Source organism: Rhamphochromis sp. 'chilingali' (genome assembly GCF_963969265.1).
Source record: "Rhamphochromis sp. 'chilingali' genome assembly, chromosome: 10".
Taxonomy (NCBI): domain Eukaryota; kingdom Metazoa; phylum Chordata; class Actinopteri; order Cichliformes; family Cichlidae; genus Rhamphochromis; species Rhamphochromis sp. 'chilingali'.
The window spans coordinates 2,101,260-2,123,387 of record NC_137937.1 but is presented as its reverse complement, the minus strand read 5'-3'; the positions used below and the strand labels follow the sequence as shown (position 1 = coordinate 2,123,387).

Below are 22,128 nucleotides of genomic sequence, written 5' to 3'. Positions count from 1 at the left end.
TGTAATTTTCTGAAAACAAAGGAACTTACTGAAAGCAACAAGTTTGGATCATCTGATCAAAATCCGCGTGAGACGCATCGCTCCTGGATGGCGTGCAGCCCGATGTGTTGAAAAGTGACACCAGTGTGAATGAGCACGTGACTCGCATGGATGAGCCAAATGTGACCAGATGCACCTTTTACTTCCCTGCATCTTTACGGACTGAGCCGAAGGACAAACATTACAGACGTGCTTCTCACGTGTTTGCTGTCATTGTCATTACCAAGTGCACATTGATGCGTCTATTGTAGCTCCTGTCAGCTCCAAAGCTTTGCTGTGTACAGTTTCTCTCTTTTATCTCCTGCGTTGTTTGTCTCTCTCTTCTCTGCCTCTCTCTCACTTTCTCTTCTTGTTGTTTGATAAAACACTTAATGTGTTTTTCTCAATACTGCCTTGGCATTTATATATTAACATCTAGATAGATTTAAACTAAACTTTATTTATGTCTGTTGGGCTTCTCTAGCAGTGCTACTCTAGTCTGACGACATGACATCATCAAAATAATAAAGATAATCTAGGATAAGCATCTAGGATGTAGCATCAGATACTGGGATCAAAAACGTCTCATTCAGATATTAAAATATTACTTTGGAAAGAGAAAACAAATATTTGCTGTAAAAAGTAAACATTTGCTCATCCAGCAAATACCTCCATCCAGTGATGTGACTGCAAATTTCACGCTGAAGGCCTTGTCAAAATTTGGTAGCGATACGACAAAGATATTTTGAGTGTGAATGTTACAGATTGAAAAAGGTGGCAATGAATGACGTGTATCTAAAGAGTAACTGTTTGATGGGCAGCTCTGTGGAATTCATGTTATATTTGCTCAAAATAGATAGAATGTAACTCTATACGCAGGTCGAACTTTAGATGCTTGAAAACAAGTTAGAAAATCCAGTTTATAGGTATAAGGTCACGTTAATGTAGCTCTGCAGGACATGAAAACATTAATATTCAAAATCTCCAAACTACCGGTGAGCACACACGCAGCTTTATAATTCCAAACTTTAAAGAACTTTTTTTCCATCCAACTCAAAACATAAAAAGTGCCACAAAGGTGACCCGGGGGAACCTGTCTAGTGTCATTCAACATTTTCGTCACTCGCTCTTTTCCGTCCACACACACTCTCACCTAGACAAATAATATATGGTGGCGGAGCGTCCTGCTCACGCTCCTCACACACACGCCCTCTTAGCGTGCAGCATCTCGATCAGCAGGTTGTTGCAGGGCACCTCTCCACTCACATGCATGTAGCATAGGTAGTCCTCGGCCTGCGTGCTGAGGGAGCGCAGCTCCGGCAACCGTACCAGCAGCTGGCTGAACTTCTCTTGGAACTGAGGGTAGGCAGACAGGGTGTACTCCAGCAGAGCAGCGTTCACCTGCTCCTGGACGCCCTCCACAAACGCCTGGTTCTCCAGCAATTTTACATCTAAAGAGAGCAAAGTTAGTTCAGGTTAATGTGTGAGCAATTACAAACTGGCTGACGAGTGCAGAAAGAAATCATTCATTTATTAATATGCGCCACATCACCGGTGAGCTGTCCAAGGTGGAGACCAAGGTCGGTTTGGTTAATGCTGGGTTTGAAGTCATATGTAAACAGACACATTTTTGCAGTAGAAATGTGGCTTTTCTAGCAGATGTTGTGCAAAGTCTGTCTCATATATAAAATTTGACATTGGCAGCCTGTTCAGACTACAGAACAAATTCTATAAAGAATGTTAAACCCTACCCATCACCATGAATGTCACACATGGAGGATGTTGTGTATAAAATGCACATCTCCAAAGTCAAAAAATAGGAATTCAAGCCAACAAACATCAAAGCTGTTTAAATGTTTTGTGAACTTGGGGATGAAGTACATCAGCACAGTGTGGAGCTGGAACAAGACATCAGATGTTTCCTTTTTCACAAACTCGTCTTTTTATGTCGGTGGCTTAACAAACAACCACGCCCCAGACTAAACCCTGCATGGGTCACCACAGTGATGAGCGTTGACTCAGCACCATTTAGCCATTTGAAGTAAAATAACTTGTTATAATTTGTTCTGCACATTTCTGTCTTCTTGAGACTAAAGTTTTATTATCAAAAGTTAACTATGGACCAGAGAGGACTGGGAGCTGCTTCAGAAAAGATTTGCAGGTATGTTTTTCACACCAATGTGAAAATTAGTTACCTCTGTAAAGGCTTATGGAGCGATTCACACTGATCATAGCCGGCAGCGCTCTGTGTAAAGACCATTTTCATTTAGAAACATTTCTAAGTATCTAACTATTGTTCTGCTATGTCAGTTAACCTTGGCTTTACATGTATATATATATATATATATATATATATACACAGGGTTTTTCATCTTCACCACAGCTGCACATTTTCACCTTGGAATTGCAGTTGTACCAACAGCATCAGAAACACAAACTGAGGCAGAGTCATATCGTGCAGACCCAAACAAAACAATCCTGTTAACTCGAAGGGCGGGGCCTGGTTGTGATGAGCACAAAACGATGAATGAACAATATTATTAGCTGTTTGATGATGCTGAAGGTTCATTTCAGCCCAGTTTGAAGGCTGCGTTATCAGTAACATGAACAGCTCGTTAAGCCACCGGTATGAAGGTTCTACAGGCTTTGTGGTTGGTGTTTGTAATCTGTTCCCACCCAGCAAAAATAAGTTAAAAAGACGCTTTTGACAACAACGAACGTCACCTCAGGTTCAAAGGAAGAGCGCTGAACACGTGTGCATTCCTCAAACACAGCAGATTTGAATCCAGACCTTTCTCCATATCAGTGCTAACCACTCCACTACCAAGTATAACAGTTTACTTATATAGCAGCGATTCAACCCAACATTTTAAATAGTGGTGGAGAAATAAAGCCCTTTTAACGGGAAGAGACCTCCAGCAGAGCCAGGCACAGGTGGGGGCCATTATGGGCCATGGATGGGTGGAGGTTGGGAAGGGCTGGCAAAAATGTAGCACACAAAGACGTGTGTTGCAAGTGATTTGAGGGCCATACAAGCTCTACGTGCAACACAAAATGACCTGGTCTAATCTATATTCAATTTTAACATTTTTTTTTAATTATGAAAAGTCGGCTTCACTTTTTAGCCAAATTTGGACGTAAAGGTTACCATTACTGACCAACCAGAACTGGCCAAGAAAAGAACATTTTTCCCTCTCAGAGCAAAAGGTGCAGCAGGACTCAAGGCTTTATTTCAAAATCGGTTTAAAAGCGCTCATAAATCATTCATTTGAGGGATAAATACACTGAAAAAAAAGGGATTGGCCATCTCTTGGATTTACGTAAGCATCTTGCGTGTATTTAACACAAGTGCCTCATGCTTTAAAGTTAAGTGTAACTATATAGTGTAGAAGCTACATGATATGCAGAGAGGGTAGATTAAATTGTTCATATCATGTTTGATTGAAGTAAGTCAATAATATAGCAACGTTAAATCTCGCGACCCTGCACGGGATTCCAGTCTCGCACTCTTTGGATCGTGGTTTGAGGAAGGCATCCATCTCAGGCAAGTCGAGCAGCCGCCTCTACTTTTTTCAGTTTACCGAAAACAGTAAATTGGGTGGTTGTTACATTAAAAAAGGCTTCCTTGTAATTTGAACACAAAAAGTTCATGTTTCTTTCTTGAATGTAATTAAATCATGCAGGATCTGTTTAATTTGTTCTTGTTGAGATGACCTGATACAATCTAGTGAGAGTGGTTAGTTGCTGGACTCATGAAATTCACAAGATCACACGAGATTTCAAGCTGCAGTAAAATCAGTGGAGTTATAGGAGGCAGACAACTGCACACACACCGTGCATGCTATCGCTATTTATTGTGGTTTAACTTGTCAAGGACAAAAACGTACAGAAAATTCTGCATCAAGCCTTGAAATCACAGCTTTCCTGCTTTTGTTAATTCTGGATTGGTGGTTAGTGCTGTTGCCTCATAGCAAGAAGGTTCTGGGTTCAAATCCACAATCTGCCTAGTTTGCAGTGGTTTCTCTCTGGGTGCTCTGATTTCCTCCCACAGTTAAAAGTCGTGCAGTTATTAGAGTTAAGTTAATTTGTGATTCTTAATTACCGTGAATGTGAGTGCAAATGGTTGTTTGTCTCTATGTGATAGAGCTGTCAGTTCAGGGTTATACCCCTGCAACCCGGATAAAGAGGATGGTAGTCATTGTAGATCCATTCAGCTTTTATGTTAACCACACTCTAGACTTTGTTGAACATTATGTAATATGAAGTCAACATGTAGTATTTAAGTGACCAAGTAGTATTGGGGTAAAGGTTATTGAGTAATGTTCAAATAAAATGACAAAATTGCGAAGAATTAAAATATTCCAAGAGCTCAACTTACTTCATCTGAACATGTTTCAGTCGCGTTTTATCAACACAACATGCACAGGCTTATTGAATATGAATAAGTTGTGTTGGTTTAACTCAGTTGTTTAAGTTTCTGCCAAAGAAAAACAGTTGTGTGCAACCAATGTCCACATGGCCTTTTTTCAGTACTAGCTTTATGTGTATGATGTACCTATACTTTATGTATTTAGTAAGGTGAATGCGTGTGGGTGGCTGCGTGTGTGTTTTTATGCGTGCGCGGTGCATGTGAGACAATAGCCGAGCCCTCTGGTGGACTGGCATTCAGCATCAGCTGAGCTCATCGTTGAGAATCCATTCACGCAGTAATTAAATGTTTTGAATCAATGTTCTGAATCATCTTTTCAAACTGCTTAAGGGCAATTAAATTACCCCTGACAAACCTGACTCTGAAGATGAGGGAAAGCAACAGAGCAAGCAAAGGAGCCACTGCCAAAGGCAGCAAATATTTTCTGCCTATGACAAGTGCTCTCCTCATTCAAAAAGCTCTTTGTTCCCTGCTTTGCCAGCGCTAAACAGCAAACACTTCAGGGAATCTGTTCGAGCCACATTTATGCTCTCTCCATCTGCACAAGCCGCTACATGAATGCCGGCCCTGCTATCAAATGATAGACCCATCCATTACGCTTCTTTTGAATGCCATTAGTGGACAATGGAGGAGGATGTCTTTGTTAATATCAGCTTTTGTCAAGCCTAGAAATTTAATTAAGTGAATTTATTGGAGGGAAAAAGGCCAGTTTGGAAAACACTTGTAACCTCATAGATAAGATAAGATAAGATAAGATAAGATAGAACTTTATTAATCCCTCGGGTGGGTTCCTCTGGGAAATTCGACTCTTTTTTTTTTTTTTTTTTTTTTTTAAGATAAAAAGGCTCCTGCAGATTATCTGCAATTGTGACATTTTTTTCATTAGGATGTCAGTGTTGCTATTCACAATCTGAGAAAAGACAGCACCAGTATGGCCGTGCAGCTCCATGAAGTTGATTGATTTTTGCATCTGCTAGCCTTTGAAAAATGCGTGATTTACAGACCACACACATAAGTCCACACTTTTCAAAACAGTTTTATTTGCAAAAAAGGTCAAAAGGTTCCCTCTTACTGTACTTAAATAATCATTTTTAGAAGAAGAGACTTTCTATCTGAAATGTCTGTATTGTGTCTCCTCCTTCAGCCTCTAAGCTGAGAAACTTATCAGCAGTTTGTAAAAACATCGTAGTAAGTTGGATGGAAGCAACGGTAACGGTGCCGGATGCTAGTTATTTGCCGTCATAATGCATCCCCTCATTGTATTGCAGCAATGATGCACAAACAAGATGACTCACTTGGGTTGAAAAGGAGGAGGAATTTCAGACAGGCGATCTCTCTGCGGTCGACCTGCAGCACCCGCAGCCTCGCTGCCAGCTCCTGACCTCTTTGGACCAGACTGGAGAGTGTCCCCTCAGCCTGAGACAGGATGGATGACAGCTCCACCTGCAACACGGGCTACTGGTTATTTCCTTTGCCCCTTATATTCATGAGACTTTAGCAAAGACAAATATCCCGGGTTAGTGCGTTGGAGGATTTTTTGCCTGTTTAGCACATGGCTAACAAATCCACTCCCCCTGGACGGGGCAGCAGTGAGCGGGGGACACGATTACATTCAAAACCCAAAGGCTTGGATCACCTCTGAGTACATAAGTGTGACATTTTATTTTTTTCCACAGTGTCATGTTAAGTATTTGACTTTCCAAACACTAAAGCTTACTTGTTCCCCGAGGTTAACTGCACCCATTTTGTAGAGAATATCGATCCCGGGGAAATTCCAGAGTCCCTGCACCTCACAGTGATGACAGTCTAACCACCAGAATTATATATGCTTGCAAACACTGATGTAAGGTGAATTAAATAAAGACAAAGAAACATAAATAGCCTTAACTTTAACACTAAACTGGACTTTGAGAGATTTATTGGATAAACGGCCTTTCCAGAGTTTCCCTTTTTTTCTATATGTCTGTTAAGTTTATTTCACTAATAATTGTTGGCAAATAAAAAAAACGATATGTTTTTTTTGATGAGACACATATGTCTCTCTATATTTAGTTTAGAGCATGGAGATTTTGCATTAGAATTTGAACTACTGTTAGGATCAGAATATGTTAGTACAGATATCAACAGCCAGTGAAATATAAATGAATACTGCTAAACATAGTGTATATATATTTTTATACGAAAACAGTAAAAACAAAACTCCTCTGGATTGGGTGCAATGTGTGGAGCACACTGGGTGGTGTGCTGATGGGAAGTTGTGCGAGGGAGTTGTTACCTCCTGGCCGGTCACCAGCAGAATGCTGTCTTCCTTTGCGTGTTGCACTTGTCTGAAAATGTGATCCAGGACGAGCAGTTCAGACCAGCAGTTATGAAGCAGCTTCATTTGATCTCCCACCTTCAGGAAACGCAGACAGACAGACGCAAGAAAAGCAGACAAAGAACAAAGATGAACTCAGTGGAAAACAAAAGACATCTCATATTGTTTCATAAACTCGCTCTCACATTGAGCTCGTTTCTGACCAGAAAGACGAAAAATATTTACACCACTGTCACCAATTAGTTTAAAAATAAAAGGACTATGGGGGGAAAAATTAGGCTTTTAATAGCAAAACATCTGTGTGTGTGTGTGTGTGTGTGTGTGTGTGTGTGTACTCTCCTTTCATACTGGCCCAGCAACACCTAGGACCTCTCCAGCCTCCTCACCTCTCCCCAGCACCCCCACCTTTCCCTTTTCTGCTCTGCTCTGGGGGATGGGTGCATATGTGTTTCCCCCCACCCGACTGTATCACACCCATAATCCTGCTGCCACAATATTGTCTGTAAAGTGAAGGACACAGCAGTCAGTAATTCTGCGGTCGCAGCTGCTAATAGGCCCAGACCCCATTCATCTGACATGGAGCTGACAGAATTACAGTCCATCTGAATGAAGCTATATATCAGTCACAGAGGTTGCAGTCTTGCCACAACACTCATCTGCACCGGTGCAGTGGTGGGGGTCTGGGCGTGCAGTGATAAAGGAAGGGGTTAAGGAAGCAAGAGGTCTCGGCGACCTCCTTTGCTTCCTCTCCAAGAGAAGTTGGACACTCAGCTGCGGCCCACAAAAAAAAGCTCAGAAATAGCAGGCTGAGTGTAGAAGGAAGGCATTTCTTTCATTTGCCACATGGATTCTTAATGTTTGTGTCTCTGCTGGGTTGAAACTGATATGTCAGGTATATACGTGTTAAGTGTCATATTACCTGTGAGGGCCATATTTTATGAAATGACAGGAAACTGTAAATGTTGTCTGTCATAGTCTACTGCCTTTACTGACATCGCAACCGCACACTGATACTGTATCCATTCCTCTGCAGAGCAGCCAACCGTGATGATATTGCCCAAGCGATATCTGTGTTGCATGTGGAAAAGGTCACCGATGGGCGGGTTGGCAGTTCAGGAATTTTTAAAAATCATCACCTATTTGGTTAAAAAAGCTGTAAGCAAATTTTCTAGATTCTGAATGTAGCAAAAACAACCCCTAATTCTATTTCTATGCTTTGTTGTGTCAGCAGTAACCTCACAGATGGCTTCATTTGGTCATCAGTTGGTTTTCACATTGATAAAATAAAGTCTGGTTAAACTTTGGTGTAATAATTTGGGCTTCTTGCTACTTTCTTCTTATTGGACAGCCACAGCTATATGATTGAAGTTTGCTTTTTTGTAATGACAACAGAACAAAAGAACAGGGCTACAAAAAAATCTAAATCAGAGGACTTATTGATTATATCTCAAAACACTTTAACTTGATTCCAGCTATCAGCTGAACCCTTGTTTTAACTGTTCAGGGTTCCAAAAGCGTTCCAGCAACTATACTGGCCCAAGTACTGCAAGGCAGAATGATCTGATATGAACACAGCTTTATTCTCGAGGTAGAGAATGATGAATGTACTTCACCATTCCTTCTAGGTCTGTTTCCAGCCTTGATCTTCCAAAGACAGCTATTACATTTTGAGTTGCAGAGGCTGGACCTGGCCCTGCCAGCTAACAAATATGGTGTTAGTGACTTTTAAGAAAATATATTAGTTTTGACAGTTCTGGTCAAAGTGGCAACTTGGGAACAGAAATGTGCATGCAGCACCAGTGCAAGCATGGGAATATGGCAGCAGAGCTTCTTGCATGCCAATCAGTCAGTTATTTATCTTCTGAGCTTTGATAGAGAAGTGATATGACAGTTTTTCAAACAAACCTGGGGGTTGTTTGCTTTCTGTGCACCTGTGTTTAGTAACTAGCGAAACACTTGGAGTACTGCGGTAACACTCTGAGTGCACGTTCACTAATATATCACACACTCTGGGGAGCAAAGAACACAAGCAATAATTCATGACCAGAAAGCAACATTCAACTAATCCAAAGTTTTTGATTTAATATTTAGATGTGATCTTTAATAAGTTTGACCCTGCAGTCATTCCAAAATGCAGTTTTTGCCTTCTGTCCATATTTTCATGAATAACGTGTATTTTAAGTAAAATTTCCAGCCTTTAGTAGCGTTTGTGTTCATTGTGTGCATCTCAGCCACGTTTTCCATCATCACCAGGTGAGCAGAAGGTCAAACATATGACAGACAAAGGCCACCTCTGGGGAAATTGCAGCAATCGATAGCTTTCATTCTGCAAATAATTTAGTAACAATGTAGGCAAGCGCAGAGAAGAGCTGCGATGGAGAGCTGACATTCCCCCGTTATCGTCTGCATGGAATGTAATTATCCAGCCCAGGGAAACGGCTCTTTCAGCGGGAGGCTTTCTTGGCAAAATATGCACAGCTTTGTTCTCACTGTCCATGTTGGCTGTCCACTGTGCATAAAAATGGTGTAAATGTCAGCACAAGTACATTGGATGTGTATAAAAGGAGACTCCTGGCAGGGAAATGAAACTTGTGAGAAAAGCTGTCACTTCAAAATAAGGATATAAGAGGAAAACCAGCATTATTCATCTTTTTCCGTATTTTGGTTCATGGCCTGACAAAACTTTTATGAACGGGGAATTAGACATTAATGCAAATTAGAACATATTTCAAATCTGAAGCGATATAATTATGTTTTAAAAGCTGTTGTTTAGTCTGACATCTAGAATTAGACATTTCATGAAGTCCGTGAGAACCAAACCAGTCCAAAGTAAATCTGTTGTTTGTCAGATTTAGGTTTCTCTATAGCAGCAATACTTGCTTGAAAATGCATTTACAACATATCTTACTAAGAATGTTATATATATCAGATATTATAATACCATCACGTTGCCTTCCAACTACCAAGCAATGGGTTAAAAAAAGAAGCACTCGTATTTATTATTGTTCTGTCGTGATTGATTATGTCTGTTTGTCCAAGCAGGAAAAATAATTGTGCAGCATGTACTAGCAGTCCTGCTACTAGTACTATGACTACTACTAATTATAATAATGTGCTCTTTTAAATGAAAGCTACAAATTATATGCTGTAATTACAACTATTTCCAAGTCTGATTAAAATGTTTTATATTAAATAACAAAGCCTAAGGTTACAGAAGGCTAAGGTTAGCTCTCATTGATTTCCTGCTGCCGGGTTATATATATGTACGAGTAAATAATTTGATATTAGCAAAAAGAAAATCACCTTTGTATCTTATATTCAGTTTTTAATTAGTTTGCATTATTTGAAGACTAACATGAAGTATTTGTGTAACCCATGCTAATCTTCAGAGGTGTATCCCCCCCCCCCCAGTAATACCTTCTCCATTTACATTATTTTAAATATCACTGATAATTGGTGAGAATAAATGACCATTATTATGTTTCTAGCTGTAAATTAATAACTGGGAATGGGCATGTTGTGGAATGTTCCAGCGTGTGCATATTTTGTCATAATGTGTTGTTTTTTGTGTTTCTTCCACAAAATTTACATTTTGGTTTTGTGACTCTGTGACACCATGAGTGCAGTGGGTTTCTGACAATCACTGAAGAGATAGGCCGAGCATAATGCTCTACTGTTGCTTCACATAAAGTGAAGTAGTAATAATAATTATAATTAATATAAATGTATTTGGGCATCACAGAGTTAAAAGTGCTCCTCAGCTCAAATGTATAAGCATGCATGTTCCAACATGCAGACGCATTGTCAACCATGCAGTCCAACATTAATTCCAACACACTTCTATACCTACAAATAGATGCAATATAGAGGGAAAGATTTTTAAAAATGACTTTTCAGCAGTTGTATAAAACAAACCACAGATTCAGCCAAACTGGAAAGCGCAAATAGGTATGATATGTGAGTCCTGAGTAGCTGTTGACTTGCTGCTGTATTCTGCACCAACAGGAAACTGGCTAAGCAGGAGCAGCAGTTAAAGTTCCAGATGATTGAATGACAGTAAAGATTTGATTTTGGGGGGATATATCTTCGATGAAGGAAACGAGACTGGATGAGCTTAGCGAGCTTAGTCAGATTCAATATTTAGATGTTGGTCAAAGATGATCCCAAGCAGATGATTTGATGTTACTGGTGAGGAGGCCAAGGTCCTGACCTCCTTAGAGGAGCTGTCAGGACCAAACACTAGAACATCTTTTTAACTAAAACTGAGAGGATATTTATCCCATTTATCCCAAAACTTTGTACTGTGCTTGTGTCGACTGTATACCAACACACACTTTGTACATTATCAGTAGAAAGAATTAAATGTCTGCAGCTGGATTAAAATGATCAGATATTAAAATTTACTGTATATTCTGATGATATTTGTTGATAACAAAATATGATGAGCTGCTGTGTGTTCCTCCTGTGCTGCTGAGACTGAGCAGCAGTTTGGCCAAGTATCCCCTCACACAGGCACAGATGCAGTATAAAGATACCTCGTTGTGTTAGTGTGAGAAGATGCAACCAAAAAAACCATCATCCCCACAATGGGAGCTTTGTCTCTGCGACAATAAACAGACAAAGTAACAATAAAATAACAATAAATAAGTAACAATAAAATAAATTAATCAGCATGCATCGATGTTCTCAGAAACAAATAATCATTTTTAGTCCATTCAGTTCATACTTTGAGTTGCTATTTGAGCAGGACAGTGAGCTCGAATAAAATGTTATAAAATCTGGAAGCTGTGAGCTACACTTACTCAATAAAGCTTTCCAAACACACACACACACACACACACACACACACACACACACACACACACACACACACACACACACACACACACACACACACACAAAGAGCTTACAAAATCGTACAAAAACATCAGAGGGCCTAATACTGTGTTTAATGTTTGAAACTAATAAGATGTTACGTCTTATTAGTCTTATTAGATGTTAAAATTCATCGGATCTGTAGACCAGAGCAAAACCCATGAAGGATTTTGGAAAAACATTCTTATATTTAACATTTTAAAAAACTGTTCGGCCTCTGACAATGGGGGAGAGAGGGGTGGGGGAGAGAGGGGTGGGGGTTAGTGTTTGTCACTGGAGAAAGAAAAACTGAGCTCAATGGGAAGAACTGTTACAATTCAAATTCCATCTCCCTGCATGCAGGTTGGACTCACAGAAAGGTTTATCTGACGATCATTGTAGGTTTTCTTGTGTTTTCTTTTTTTGGTAATTTTGCATGATTAGTTTTTGACTTGACTGCATAAATTGCTGTATGCATGATCTTTTTGCTGCAAGCAGTAAATCCAGTCATAAGGAAACCACTCAATGCTTTTCACATGCAAGAATATGAACCACTGGCTCCTCACATCCAAGACCCAGGAGTAAATATCTAGACGTGACTGCGTGTGAAGCAGGAAAGGAGCAGAACTGCTCTGACTGTACCTCAGTAAATAAACTGCATCTGATGAAAAGACACCAAGGACCAAATCACACCAAGGACAGCATCAACCTTTTGTTGCTAGTTAAACTGTTTAATTGGTAGAATCCCTTTGGCCATGGCTGGTTGACAGATGATTGTTCGTCAGCACAGACACATCATATCATGACTTATTGAAGAAGGTGACATTTTCGTCTTTGTTGTGTTACCTGTCTGATTTGTCAGGAAAGAATAATAATTCTCCATTTTCACTCAGAATACGAGGTGTGCGTGCAGCAGTGCCATCAGCAGCAGCGCAGTGAGTTCTGACTTCGTTCTGACTGCGCTGCTAAAGCTTACAGCGTACACAGACGGGTCGGCACACAGACAGATGTTTGATCATCATTCTCTGAGGTGTGTGTGATATTATCACCTACCAGGAGGAAATAAGAGGCTGAAAGTGCTGTGTTACACAGCTAAACGACATCAGACCAACTAGTCCAGTTACTCCAACTGCAGCTTTTTAGAGCTGCGCAGTGTTGGAAATAACAGTTCAATATCAGGAACACTGATTTTTCAAGAAAAACTTATTGAAGGCACTGACTGTAACAGGACATCATATAATGTAATAATGGGGACTGGTGACAAATTAAAGGAAAAGGTTGACTCTGTTATGCTTGGTGAGGCCTTTTGCTGCCATGGTTTAGGTTTGCTTATCCCCATCTACGGGCCACAATCATCAGGTTTATGCACTGGCCTTCACACACCAGATCTCAGCCCAACCAAACACCTGTATGACATGTCACCAGCATACTCGACCAAATAAGAGAAGATTTTTTTGGCAGAATGGTGTTTCTCCCTTCAGCAGATTTAGAGAGATTTGAAGAATTAAAGCTGTTCTGGTTGCTCAACACCTTAGAAAGACCCTTGTTTTCGCTTTAATCTGTCATTACTGTCATACATCATAATTATTGAAATTTAATAGAGCACTTCTTTCTGTTCGTTTAGAGGAAAAAAACATATTTTAAGAGTTATGAAAAAGAAATTCTCCTCTGCAGTAAAAATTAACGGGACATTTGAGAAATGTGAAATCAGAAATAGCATTCACATGAATTCAAGCAAGTGAGAGCCTCTATGAGAACGTGATAGCAGCAGCAGTAGTGCTGGGAACACTTTCTGAATGGACTGCGAGTGGATTGTGAGTCAGCCGTGGGCGCCAGCTTCATCACATTTGAATTGCATTCATGTGTTTGTTGGGTCTGAAAGCCTGTGAACTTATTAATACAGACTTAAAACAAGCCATCGTCTTAATCCTTTTCAGAAACGGTAACATCGCGGCACCGTGCTCCCTTTTTCTGACAAACACCAAACAGAAACAAAGGAAGAATGGATTCAGCCGTCCTTGTAAAAAGCTTTTGTGAGCGTGATGAACTTTTATTTTTTCACTTCTGCATATTTTAGACATAACCATAAAAGATCTTCAGAAATGTTCGGCTTTTACTGCTTGATTGTCACTGGATCAATATGTGTTTTCTTTCGTATCTTTTATTTCAGTTTTTATTTGTGAATTCTTGGAAAACCAAATGTGGGACTCAAGCGGCTGAGTCTGAGAAAACATCCCTCAAATCTAAACCGACAGATTCTTTTTGGGTGAATGCGCCACATGAAAATTCTAATTTTGGGTTATGAAGCATTTTCTGGTAGATCTCAGGTTTACTAAAATACTGCATGGAGCCTGTATGTACATGTATTGTGTCTTTGTCACATGTTTTGCAAGTGAAACCATGTACGGTTCATTTCAAACACTCAACACGGTAAAGAGTTTGCTACTCACCCTCAGCTCCTTAAAGAAGATGCAGCTCCGAGCCCACTCCACTATGGAGAACAGAGTCTGGTCTGCCATCCGACACATGAGGCTGAAGGTGCTGGGCTTTTCCAGCCGACCCCGGCCGTTTTGCTCCTGTTGCAGGTGAGTCACAATCTTGTTCTGGACGACCAGCTCGTCCGGGTCACAGCGCAGCAGCTCCAGAACCAGTGGCGGCAGGCTGGGGGGTTGCAGCGAGGCTGAGGGGTACATGTCTGGGTAAGGGTATCCTGTAAGAGTCTCAGGGGAGCTGGTGTAGTCGGGACACTCGGCTTTAATCGCCCTTCCGGGAAAGGCTGTGTACTGGTACTGGGTGGTGAGGGGCACGTGTGACTGCATGGCCATACCCAAAGACGGGGGTCCGTAGAGATTAGCCTCGTAGTCTGTGGGAGTGATGGAGCTCGGGGTGGAGGGGAGCAGGCTTTTAGAGATGGTGGGAAGGGTGTGCAAGGTGCCAGTGAAGCCGTAGTCTGCCTGCAGAGGAGAGGCTGGCGGAGGAGCCGTGCTCTCCAACTTGAAACCGTTGGATCGTATCAAAGCTTTCTTCTGCTGTTTCAAGGCCCTGTCTCTCTTGTACATGGGGCCAAATTTATTCCTACCCCCACGCATGCGGTCTGCACGCACCGCTGTCACACATGAGACAAAAGGAGAAAACAGGTTTACAGACCCAAAAACCATCGACTGCCTCTTACACTGTGCAGACGTGCTGAGCTTTATGAGCACTAAACTCTTGTTCACAGTATTCCTACAAAGTAATTAACAGCCTTGTCGGTCTTTTTTTTATTTTTTGCTTCCCTTTTTAGGGCTGAGAAGAATCCCCGAGGAGTCTGTGCAGCTTTACTCCTTCTTCCCCGGGGAGTCTCCAGAATTTTATCAGCAAGACAAGAATGTGTCGTTTTTCTGCTACGGAAGCAGGTGCTTTCCTTTGCATTGCTGTCTGGGAATCAATCCCATCCCATGTGTGCAGGAAACACTGCATGATAGCCAGCACCATCGCATAAAGAAGTGGCCTCAGATAGACTTTAATATTATTTATTAGATTTATTTTATCATATTAAAATAAATGGTGGCAAATCACAGGCAAAATGTCCCTGTTTCATTATTATTATTATTATTATTATTATTATTATTATTATTATTATTATTATTATTATTGTAGTAGTAGTTTACCTTCCAGCCGCATCCCAACACTGAGGCATTTCTGGAACCGACAGAAGGGACATCTTTTCCTCTGGGTCTTGTCTATTTTACACTCCTGGTTTTCCGCACACGTGTACCTCTTGTTGTTCTGCACTGTCCTCTTGAAGAAGCCCTGAAAACGAGCGACACACTGGTATCAAACGACTGGGTTTAGATTTCAAAATAAAAGGTCGAGAGCGACTGCCGTTTTTGTATTTAGATTTAATTATTTCGAAGCACATTTCATTAACATTAAAGCCTTCACACGTTAGCTAAATTGGGATAACGTAAGTGTCCATTTTTCGCTGCATTTATGTTTCACGGACATTAAATTCAGACAAGTTCAGCAGTTATTTCTAACAGCTGGAGAAGCAATAATTAGCAGCAGGTTTGTGGTTAGCGCTCATTTTCAAATAAATAAAAAAACCATGTCCTCGCGCATGTCCTCGCGCATGGCTACCGTTTGCGTACCTTGCAGCTCTCACAGGTGAGCAGGCCGTAGTGATATCCAGACACTTTGTCTCCGCACACAGGACACAGCTCTTCCAGGTCCTCGTCGTATGTGTACTCCATCACCTTTAAAGTCACACCTGCCACACACACGCACAGTGAGTCTACCATGCAAATCGCCTCTGATAATTATTTCTGCCGTGTTTTTTAAAAGAATTATCAATTATAAAAAACGAATAAAAAAAAAATACAGATTCGCGTAATATTGTGCATTATTCCAACAAACATGACTTTTTACTTTTCGGCACTTAATCATTTTCCTACAATTTATTGTAGTTTCATCTCAACCTTTGACAGTTTGTTTTCATGTGAATGTGATATGAAATAACGATAATGTGTTTTTTTTCTAATAGAAGTTTAAATACATAAATTGCAATAAATCATTTAATTATTTTACAGGCATTTCTAGATGTAAATTATGAAACGTGTTTACATCATACAGTTAAATAAATGTTATGTAGGAGTGGAATTATTGGGTTATGTAAGATTTTAAATGAATAAATTATATTTTTTTAAATACATAAAAATAAAAAATAAATAAAAACAAATTAGATGAAAAACACAAGAGCGGATGTATTTAAAGACTTTTGCCCGAAAGGTTATTTAAGTAAATTTAAGCTTTAATTTTGTGTGTTGTTAGAGAAGCTCATCTCTACGGAGGCATACCGCAGAAAAACGTTATGCGTATATCTACCTGTTTTTTATTTTTTTTATTTTAAATTAAGAAAAGTCAAATAAAAATGAATCTACATACAGCCACTATCGACATCAATGAGACTCTCTCTATTGCATTATGAAATAACTGACAGACTATTCTTAACAACGAAATGTGTCTGCAGTTTGTTGTTGTGGTTTTGTTGCTTTCACCTGATCTGACTCCGCTGCTGAGTCTCGTGGTTCAGTCTCTAAGCTGACGTCGTTCATGAACCTACAGACACACGCGGCGGTGACTGATTATCCGGCCAAATGTTTACTTTTAGTTTTTTATTTTTACCGTTTTTGTTTGTTTGTCTTTGACGTTTCTGTAGAAACTGTCCGCACACACTGAAGTGAATCGGCGGTAAAACGAAATGAAGGCCGCTGAACAGTGAAGTGTGGAGGCCTCGCAGTTTGACGGGTAGTATTATTATTAGATCATAAGCAATATCATATTTTTTTCTTTATTTTTCACAGAGCAGCAATATTTCAAGATTTTAAAACAATGTAAAAAAAAATGACAGATGTTTTCCTGGACTGATGATTGTTTCAGTTAATTGAAATTTGCATTGAGGAAAAAATGCTGCCGTCTTATTTTCAAACAGTCTGAATTAACTTAATAATTAAACGACGCGTTGTGGCTCTTTGGAGCTTGTGTGTTTCTTTGAATATTTTTCTGACTGCATGTCGCTGATTTTTGTTTCTTGACAAGCATTTGGTTAAAATAAAAAGTCACAGCTGTGAAGGTGACAGAAGCTGGAGTGTAGAAAGCCATGTAGGAAAACGGAGGCACTTACCGTGAGCCTTGTCTCCCAACATTTGAGCAGCAGACAGCAGGCAGGCAGTGATGATTGTCTGATGATTAAAACCTGGATGTAGGTGTTGCAGCAGCCTTGCATGGGCTGCAGAGGAGAGCAAAATAAAAAAGAAAGAAAGAAAGAAAGAAAGGCCAACAGAATTCCGGGTGAGTGCTGTCTATATCGGGATGCTTTAGGAGCCAGAAGGGCCAATAGAAAGTGTAGTACGATGATGACCATTCACGAGCTCAGAGTGAAACTCCTTTCCTTCGCTCGCTCTTTACTGCGATTCCCTTATCGCCAAAGTTAGGCTGCCACGCTGCTATTGGTGGATGCCGAGTCATGTGACAGATGCTCTCCGCAGCCACAGAAAAATGCCTGGACAGAAGAGCCGAGCCGATGGAGGAGACGCACTAAACGTGCAAGTGAATGAATAAATTGTCAGAGAAGATTAGAAAAGCGCTCAGCTTTCGACGTTTAGAGAATAAAACACGCGTGTTTTCTTTCGATCTTTGTTTTCTTCTTTCATCATTTGAATGATCCACACGGTTGCATTACAGTAGAAAAAGAAATGTTTCAACTCTGGTAGGCTTAAAACAATTTAACGTTAATAATAATAACTGGGAAAAACGAAACAGGCTGTTTTAGTGTTTTAGCGTATTTCTGTACGATTACTCTAAAAGATATTGTTACTGTAGTTTTGTTAGTTTTTATGTGAGTGTGTTGCACATTTCATGTAATCAGAAGAGATTTTAAAAATGAGTTTATGTTTAATCGTATAAGCCTAAAAACCCTAAACCTAATTATGCTACAGGCTAACTCCTTATAGGCCTACATATAGATATTGCTTAGTAAGTCTATCAGCTTATTGTTACACTGGCTGTTGAGACCATGTTTGCTACTTCATGAGGCAGATTGCTATATTTATCTGCACTTGCTGATTGATTACATACTACAGAGTGGTGCCAGCACATAAGAGGGTGTTTCAGCAAAACGATACAGATCGCCATTAATAATAATTGACTCTGACAAGTCATTTTGCTTGGTAAGCGCAAAGAAAAAGTCCAACTGCCTATTGTTAGCTGATGCAGGAAGCCGTGGGTGGCTCCTGAAGATCCGTCAGGGCGCTGAGGGTCACTGTGAGACGGACAAAGCTGAGAGTCCTCAACTGTTAGGCCCCCAGTGTGATTTTTAAAGACCGGATGAACACAATGGTGACTGCAGTTGTGCTGCAAAACTCTCACATTCATTCATATCAGAACAGTTTCATAGACCGCTGACTGTCCTTGAGGAGGTGGGCCTGTTTGTTTTGTGTTTCTTCAGTTTACAAGAAAACAGGTCCAGTGATGTAATAAAGACAGTATTACCAGAGGACAAAATCCAGAGCGGAAAAATGAAGTCCCACAAACTGCAGCATTTACAGCCTGGGATGAAAGACACTTTTGACCTCTTTGGACAGTTTCCCTGGTGCAGCATTTCTGCCATGCTTTGCTTTTGGTGCCTTTACTAACATTTCTAATGGACTGTCAGAGTAAAAGTATATTATGTTATGACCTACAAGGACTTTTTACTTCAGATTTGGTGAAATGAAATTTGAGTGTCTGCTGCTTATCACACTTCTTCTGGGTTCTTGTTTTATTTGCCGCCACAGCAGATCATCTGTTTCCATTTTATTTATTTATCTAACCTTCATTACCTTCAGCCCACTGAGACTCAAGGTCTCATTTACATAAGACACCTGTTCCACAATAAAACTGCAACAATACAGTTACACACAGTTACAGTTTCATCCCTGGGATCCTCCTCTGCCACCCTTTGAACATCCACCTTCATGAACCTCCACTGAGCTCTTCTTTGTTTCCTTCTGCCTGGAGGCTCCATACTTTGTCCAGTCTATCCTCTAACCCTCCTCTGCACATGTTTGTTTCCACCTGTCTCCTTCTCATTCACACACATATATTCTGTTTTTCATTCGTCTTCTCTCCAGCGTATACCTTCAGCTATCCCGGCTCTCTTCCACCCGCCCACTCTCACTCACAGTAATGTGTGCAAACATCTTGCTTAGGAAAACTCCTAAGCATCTGTCTATCATCTGTCTATCCGCACTGCAAACAAGAAAAGGCTCAGAGCTGCCTGATGTAATCCCATCTCCACCTTGAACCCATCTCACAACTGTTTTGCTGTCCGAATGCATTTCATGCACCACTGTCAGTACTTCTCTGTCACTTTCTCCTACAGCACCACAGTTCTTCTCTTGGATGCAGTGAGATTCTTACTGACCTTCTAGGTGTTCCTCACATCACCCTTGTTCTTGAAATTCAGTACCAGTGCACTTCTCCATTCTCCAGCATTGGAGAATCCTGTCTGGCACTCTGTTTCTCTCCACAGTGCTGTTCACATACTTTTACATACTACTGCTCCACTTGTTTTCGTGTCTACACCATAGTTAAAGAGCTTGATTGCACCTTCAGTGCTCCTGGCCTTGTTTTTTCCACAGTATGTGTGTTGCAGCAGTTTAGGATATCCAGACAAAAACAAAAACTCTGGTTTTCTGTGGTGGACCCAAAATGCAGGATTCAGACTCGGTACAGACACAGGTAGGGATGATCGGAGCAGTAAACACACGACTCAAACCCTACGAACAAATACAAAACAGAATAAACTAGAACATAATAACAGTAAACACAAAGCGCTGGGTCACCGACCCAGGACCAGGACATGAAACCTGATGACAATAAAACACAGCTTGATGAGATTTCAAAGGCAGTGTATTGATTTGGAGTCCTTTAAATTTGGCACCCCCTAGTGGTAGCATGGGAACAAGAACAACTGCATCATAAATCTGATTTCACATATTGAATTTTATACGTTTAAAATGTTTTTGTAATGTTTAGTTTTCCTCTGTGAGGCACACTGCAGCAGCACGTTGTGTCTGTGGCTGGCCTTCACCTGGCATCAGAATAAATGGATATTTTATAAGCGTCATGGTAACAAACACACTAGGGTCCACTTTTTGTTTTCCCTTTATCGGTACAATGAAAAAAGAAAAAGTGAGTTTCTCTTTTTTTTCTTCTTTTTTTTTTTACTTTTATTTAACTTTTTTTCCCCAACAAATACAAGACTGCTTCACATCCAAGACAGTAAGACTGCACAGCACTAGAATATTACACATTGTCCAGAGTCCACAGAGAACTTGTGATAAATTATGTCCATAATTGTTGTCCATTAGAATCCAGTTTACAGGTTGCTCCCAGTGTTTCCAGTGGTTTCTTCCATTTGTCCACAAAAATTCGGGAGCTCCCATCAATATGATGTCCCGGCCTGATCAGAGTCATAACATCAATGATGAGCGACTTCCATAGAGGAATGGAGGGAGGCTCAGCCCCCTCCCATCTCAACATAATGCTTTTCCTGGCCAACATTAACAGTGACTGAATCACATGCTCATGTTGTACCAGTGAGACAGGAATATATCCCAATAAACACATTAATGGGTTTTCTGTCACCTGATGACCAATGGCTGTACTAACATTGGCGCAGACCTCTTTCCAAAGTGACTGGATAATAGCACTTTCCCACAAGCAATGAAATCTAGTGCCCACTCCGGCCTTACACTGGAGACAATTTGGAGATGTTCCCATATTATACTTACTATAAATATACGGAGAAATGTACACATTGTGCAAAATTTTGTGCTGCAGTTCTTTAAATCGGTTACAAACAGAGATTTTAGATGGAAGGAGCAGGATTTTGTCCCATGCCTGTATATCTATTTCACATTTAAGCAACGTCCCCCAAGATTTTCTCAACCATGCCAGTTTATCCACAATTAGGGCATAAATCTCTGAATCAAACTTTGATACAAAATGTTTATGCTCCCTTTTATCCAGAAAAACTTCTCCAACCGAGAAGAGGCTGTTGAGATTTGTACGGAGCCCCCCAGGGGACATGGGAGAAAAAAAAATTACGGAGGAAAAAAAAAAAATTAGGGAGAAAAAAAAAAATTAAGACGGACTTTTGCGAGATCTCGCAAAAGTATTGCGAGCGCTCGCAAAAGTATTGCGAGATCTCGCAATAAGTATTGCGAGCGATCGCAAAAGTATTGCGAGATCTCGCAAAACTCCAACAATGGCGGCAGCTACTTAGTTGTAATATTACTCTTTCTGGGTCACAAAATACACTTTTAAGATATTTTGAGGCGTGAATGTAGTTGTGTAAACGTCAGATACCTGCTCGGTTTACAAGACATCACATATTTGCAAAAGAGCTCCGACGTTTTTGGAGATCTGACACCCACTAGCTCGAAGCTAACGGGCGGTCGAGACCTACTACAGCCGGGAGGAACACCGCTTTCCCGGCACATCGTGCCTCGACCTCCCGGTCGGCTTCGAGCTGGCGGCCTCCGAAGAATGCGGCTAAAACTTTTGCGAGATCTCGCAATACTTTTGCAAGCGCTCGCAATACTTATTGCGAGATCTCGCAATACTTTTGCGAGCGCTCGCAAAAAGTCCGTCTTAATTTTTTTTTTCCTCCCTAATTTTTTTTTTTTTACTCCCTAATTTTTTTTTCTCCCATGTCCCCTGGGGGGCTCCGTAGATTTGTAATGATTTAGCATTTTTTAACACATATTGTCTCAATTGCGAATACTTATAAAACTCAGTCTTTGACACAGAATACTGGGACTTCAGGGATTCAAATGATTTAAACTCACCATGTTTAAAGAGGTCATAAAACCTCTTTACACCTACTTTATGCCATCCCACAAAGCTCAACACTATGTCAGAAGGTCTGGATTATTTATAAGCATTGACAAAATATTAAACGGATGACTACTGTTAAAAAGTTTTC

The 22,128-nt window shown here is 40.5% G+C and overlaps 1 protein-coding gene across 1 annotated transcript; it reads right to left on the bottom strand.

Annotated features, from left to right (window-relative positions):
• Positions 1-731: 731 nt before the first annotated feature.
• Positions 732-17,510, bottom strand: LOC308404336 (nuclear receptor subfamily 5 group A member 2-like). The gene is made up of 7 exons (XM_080894365.1): positions 17,281-17,510; positions 15,749-15,867; positions 15,269-15,410; positions 14,069-14,724; positions 6,723-6,842; positions 5,743-5,890; positions 732-1,469 (listed from the first exon to the last, which is right to left on the bottom strand). Exons 1-7 carry the CDS (start codon positions 17,300-17,302, stop codon positions 1,216-1,218), a joined length of 1,461 nt encoding a protein of 486 aa, XP_080750491.1. The 5' UTR covers positions 17,303-17,510; the 3' UTR covers positions 732-1,215.
• Between the last annotated feature and the right edge of the window lie 4,618 nt (positions 17,511-22,128).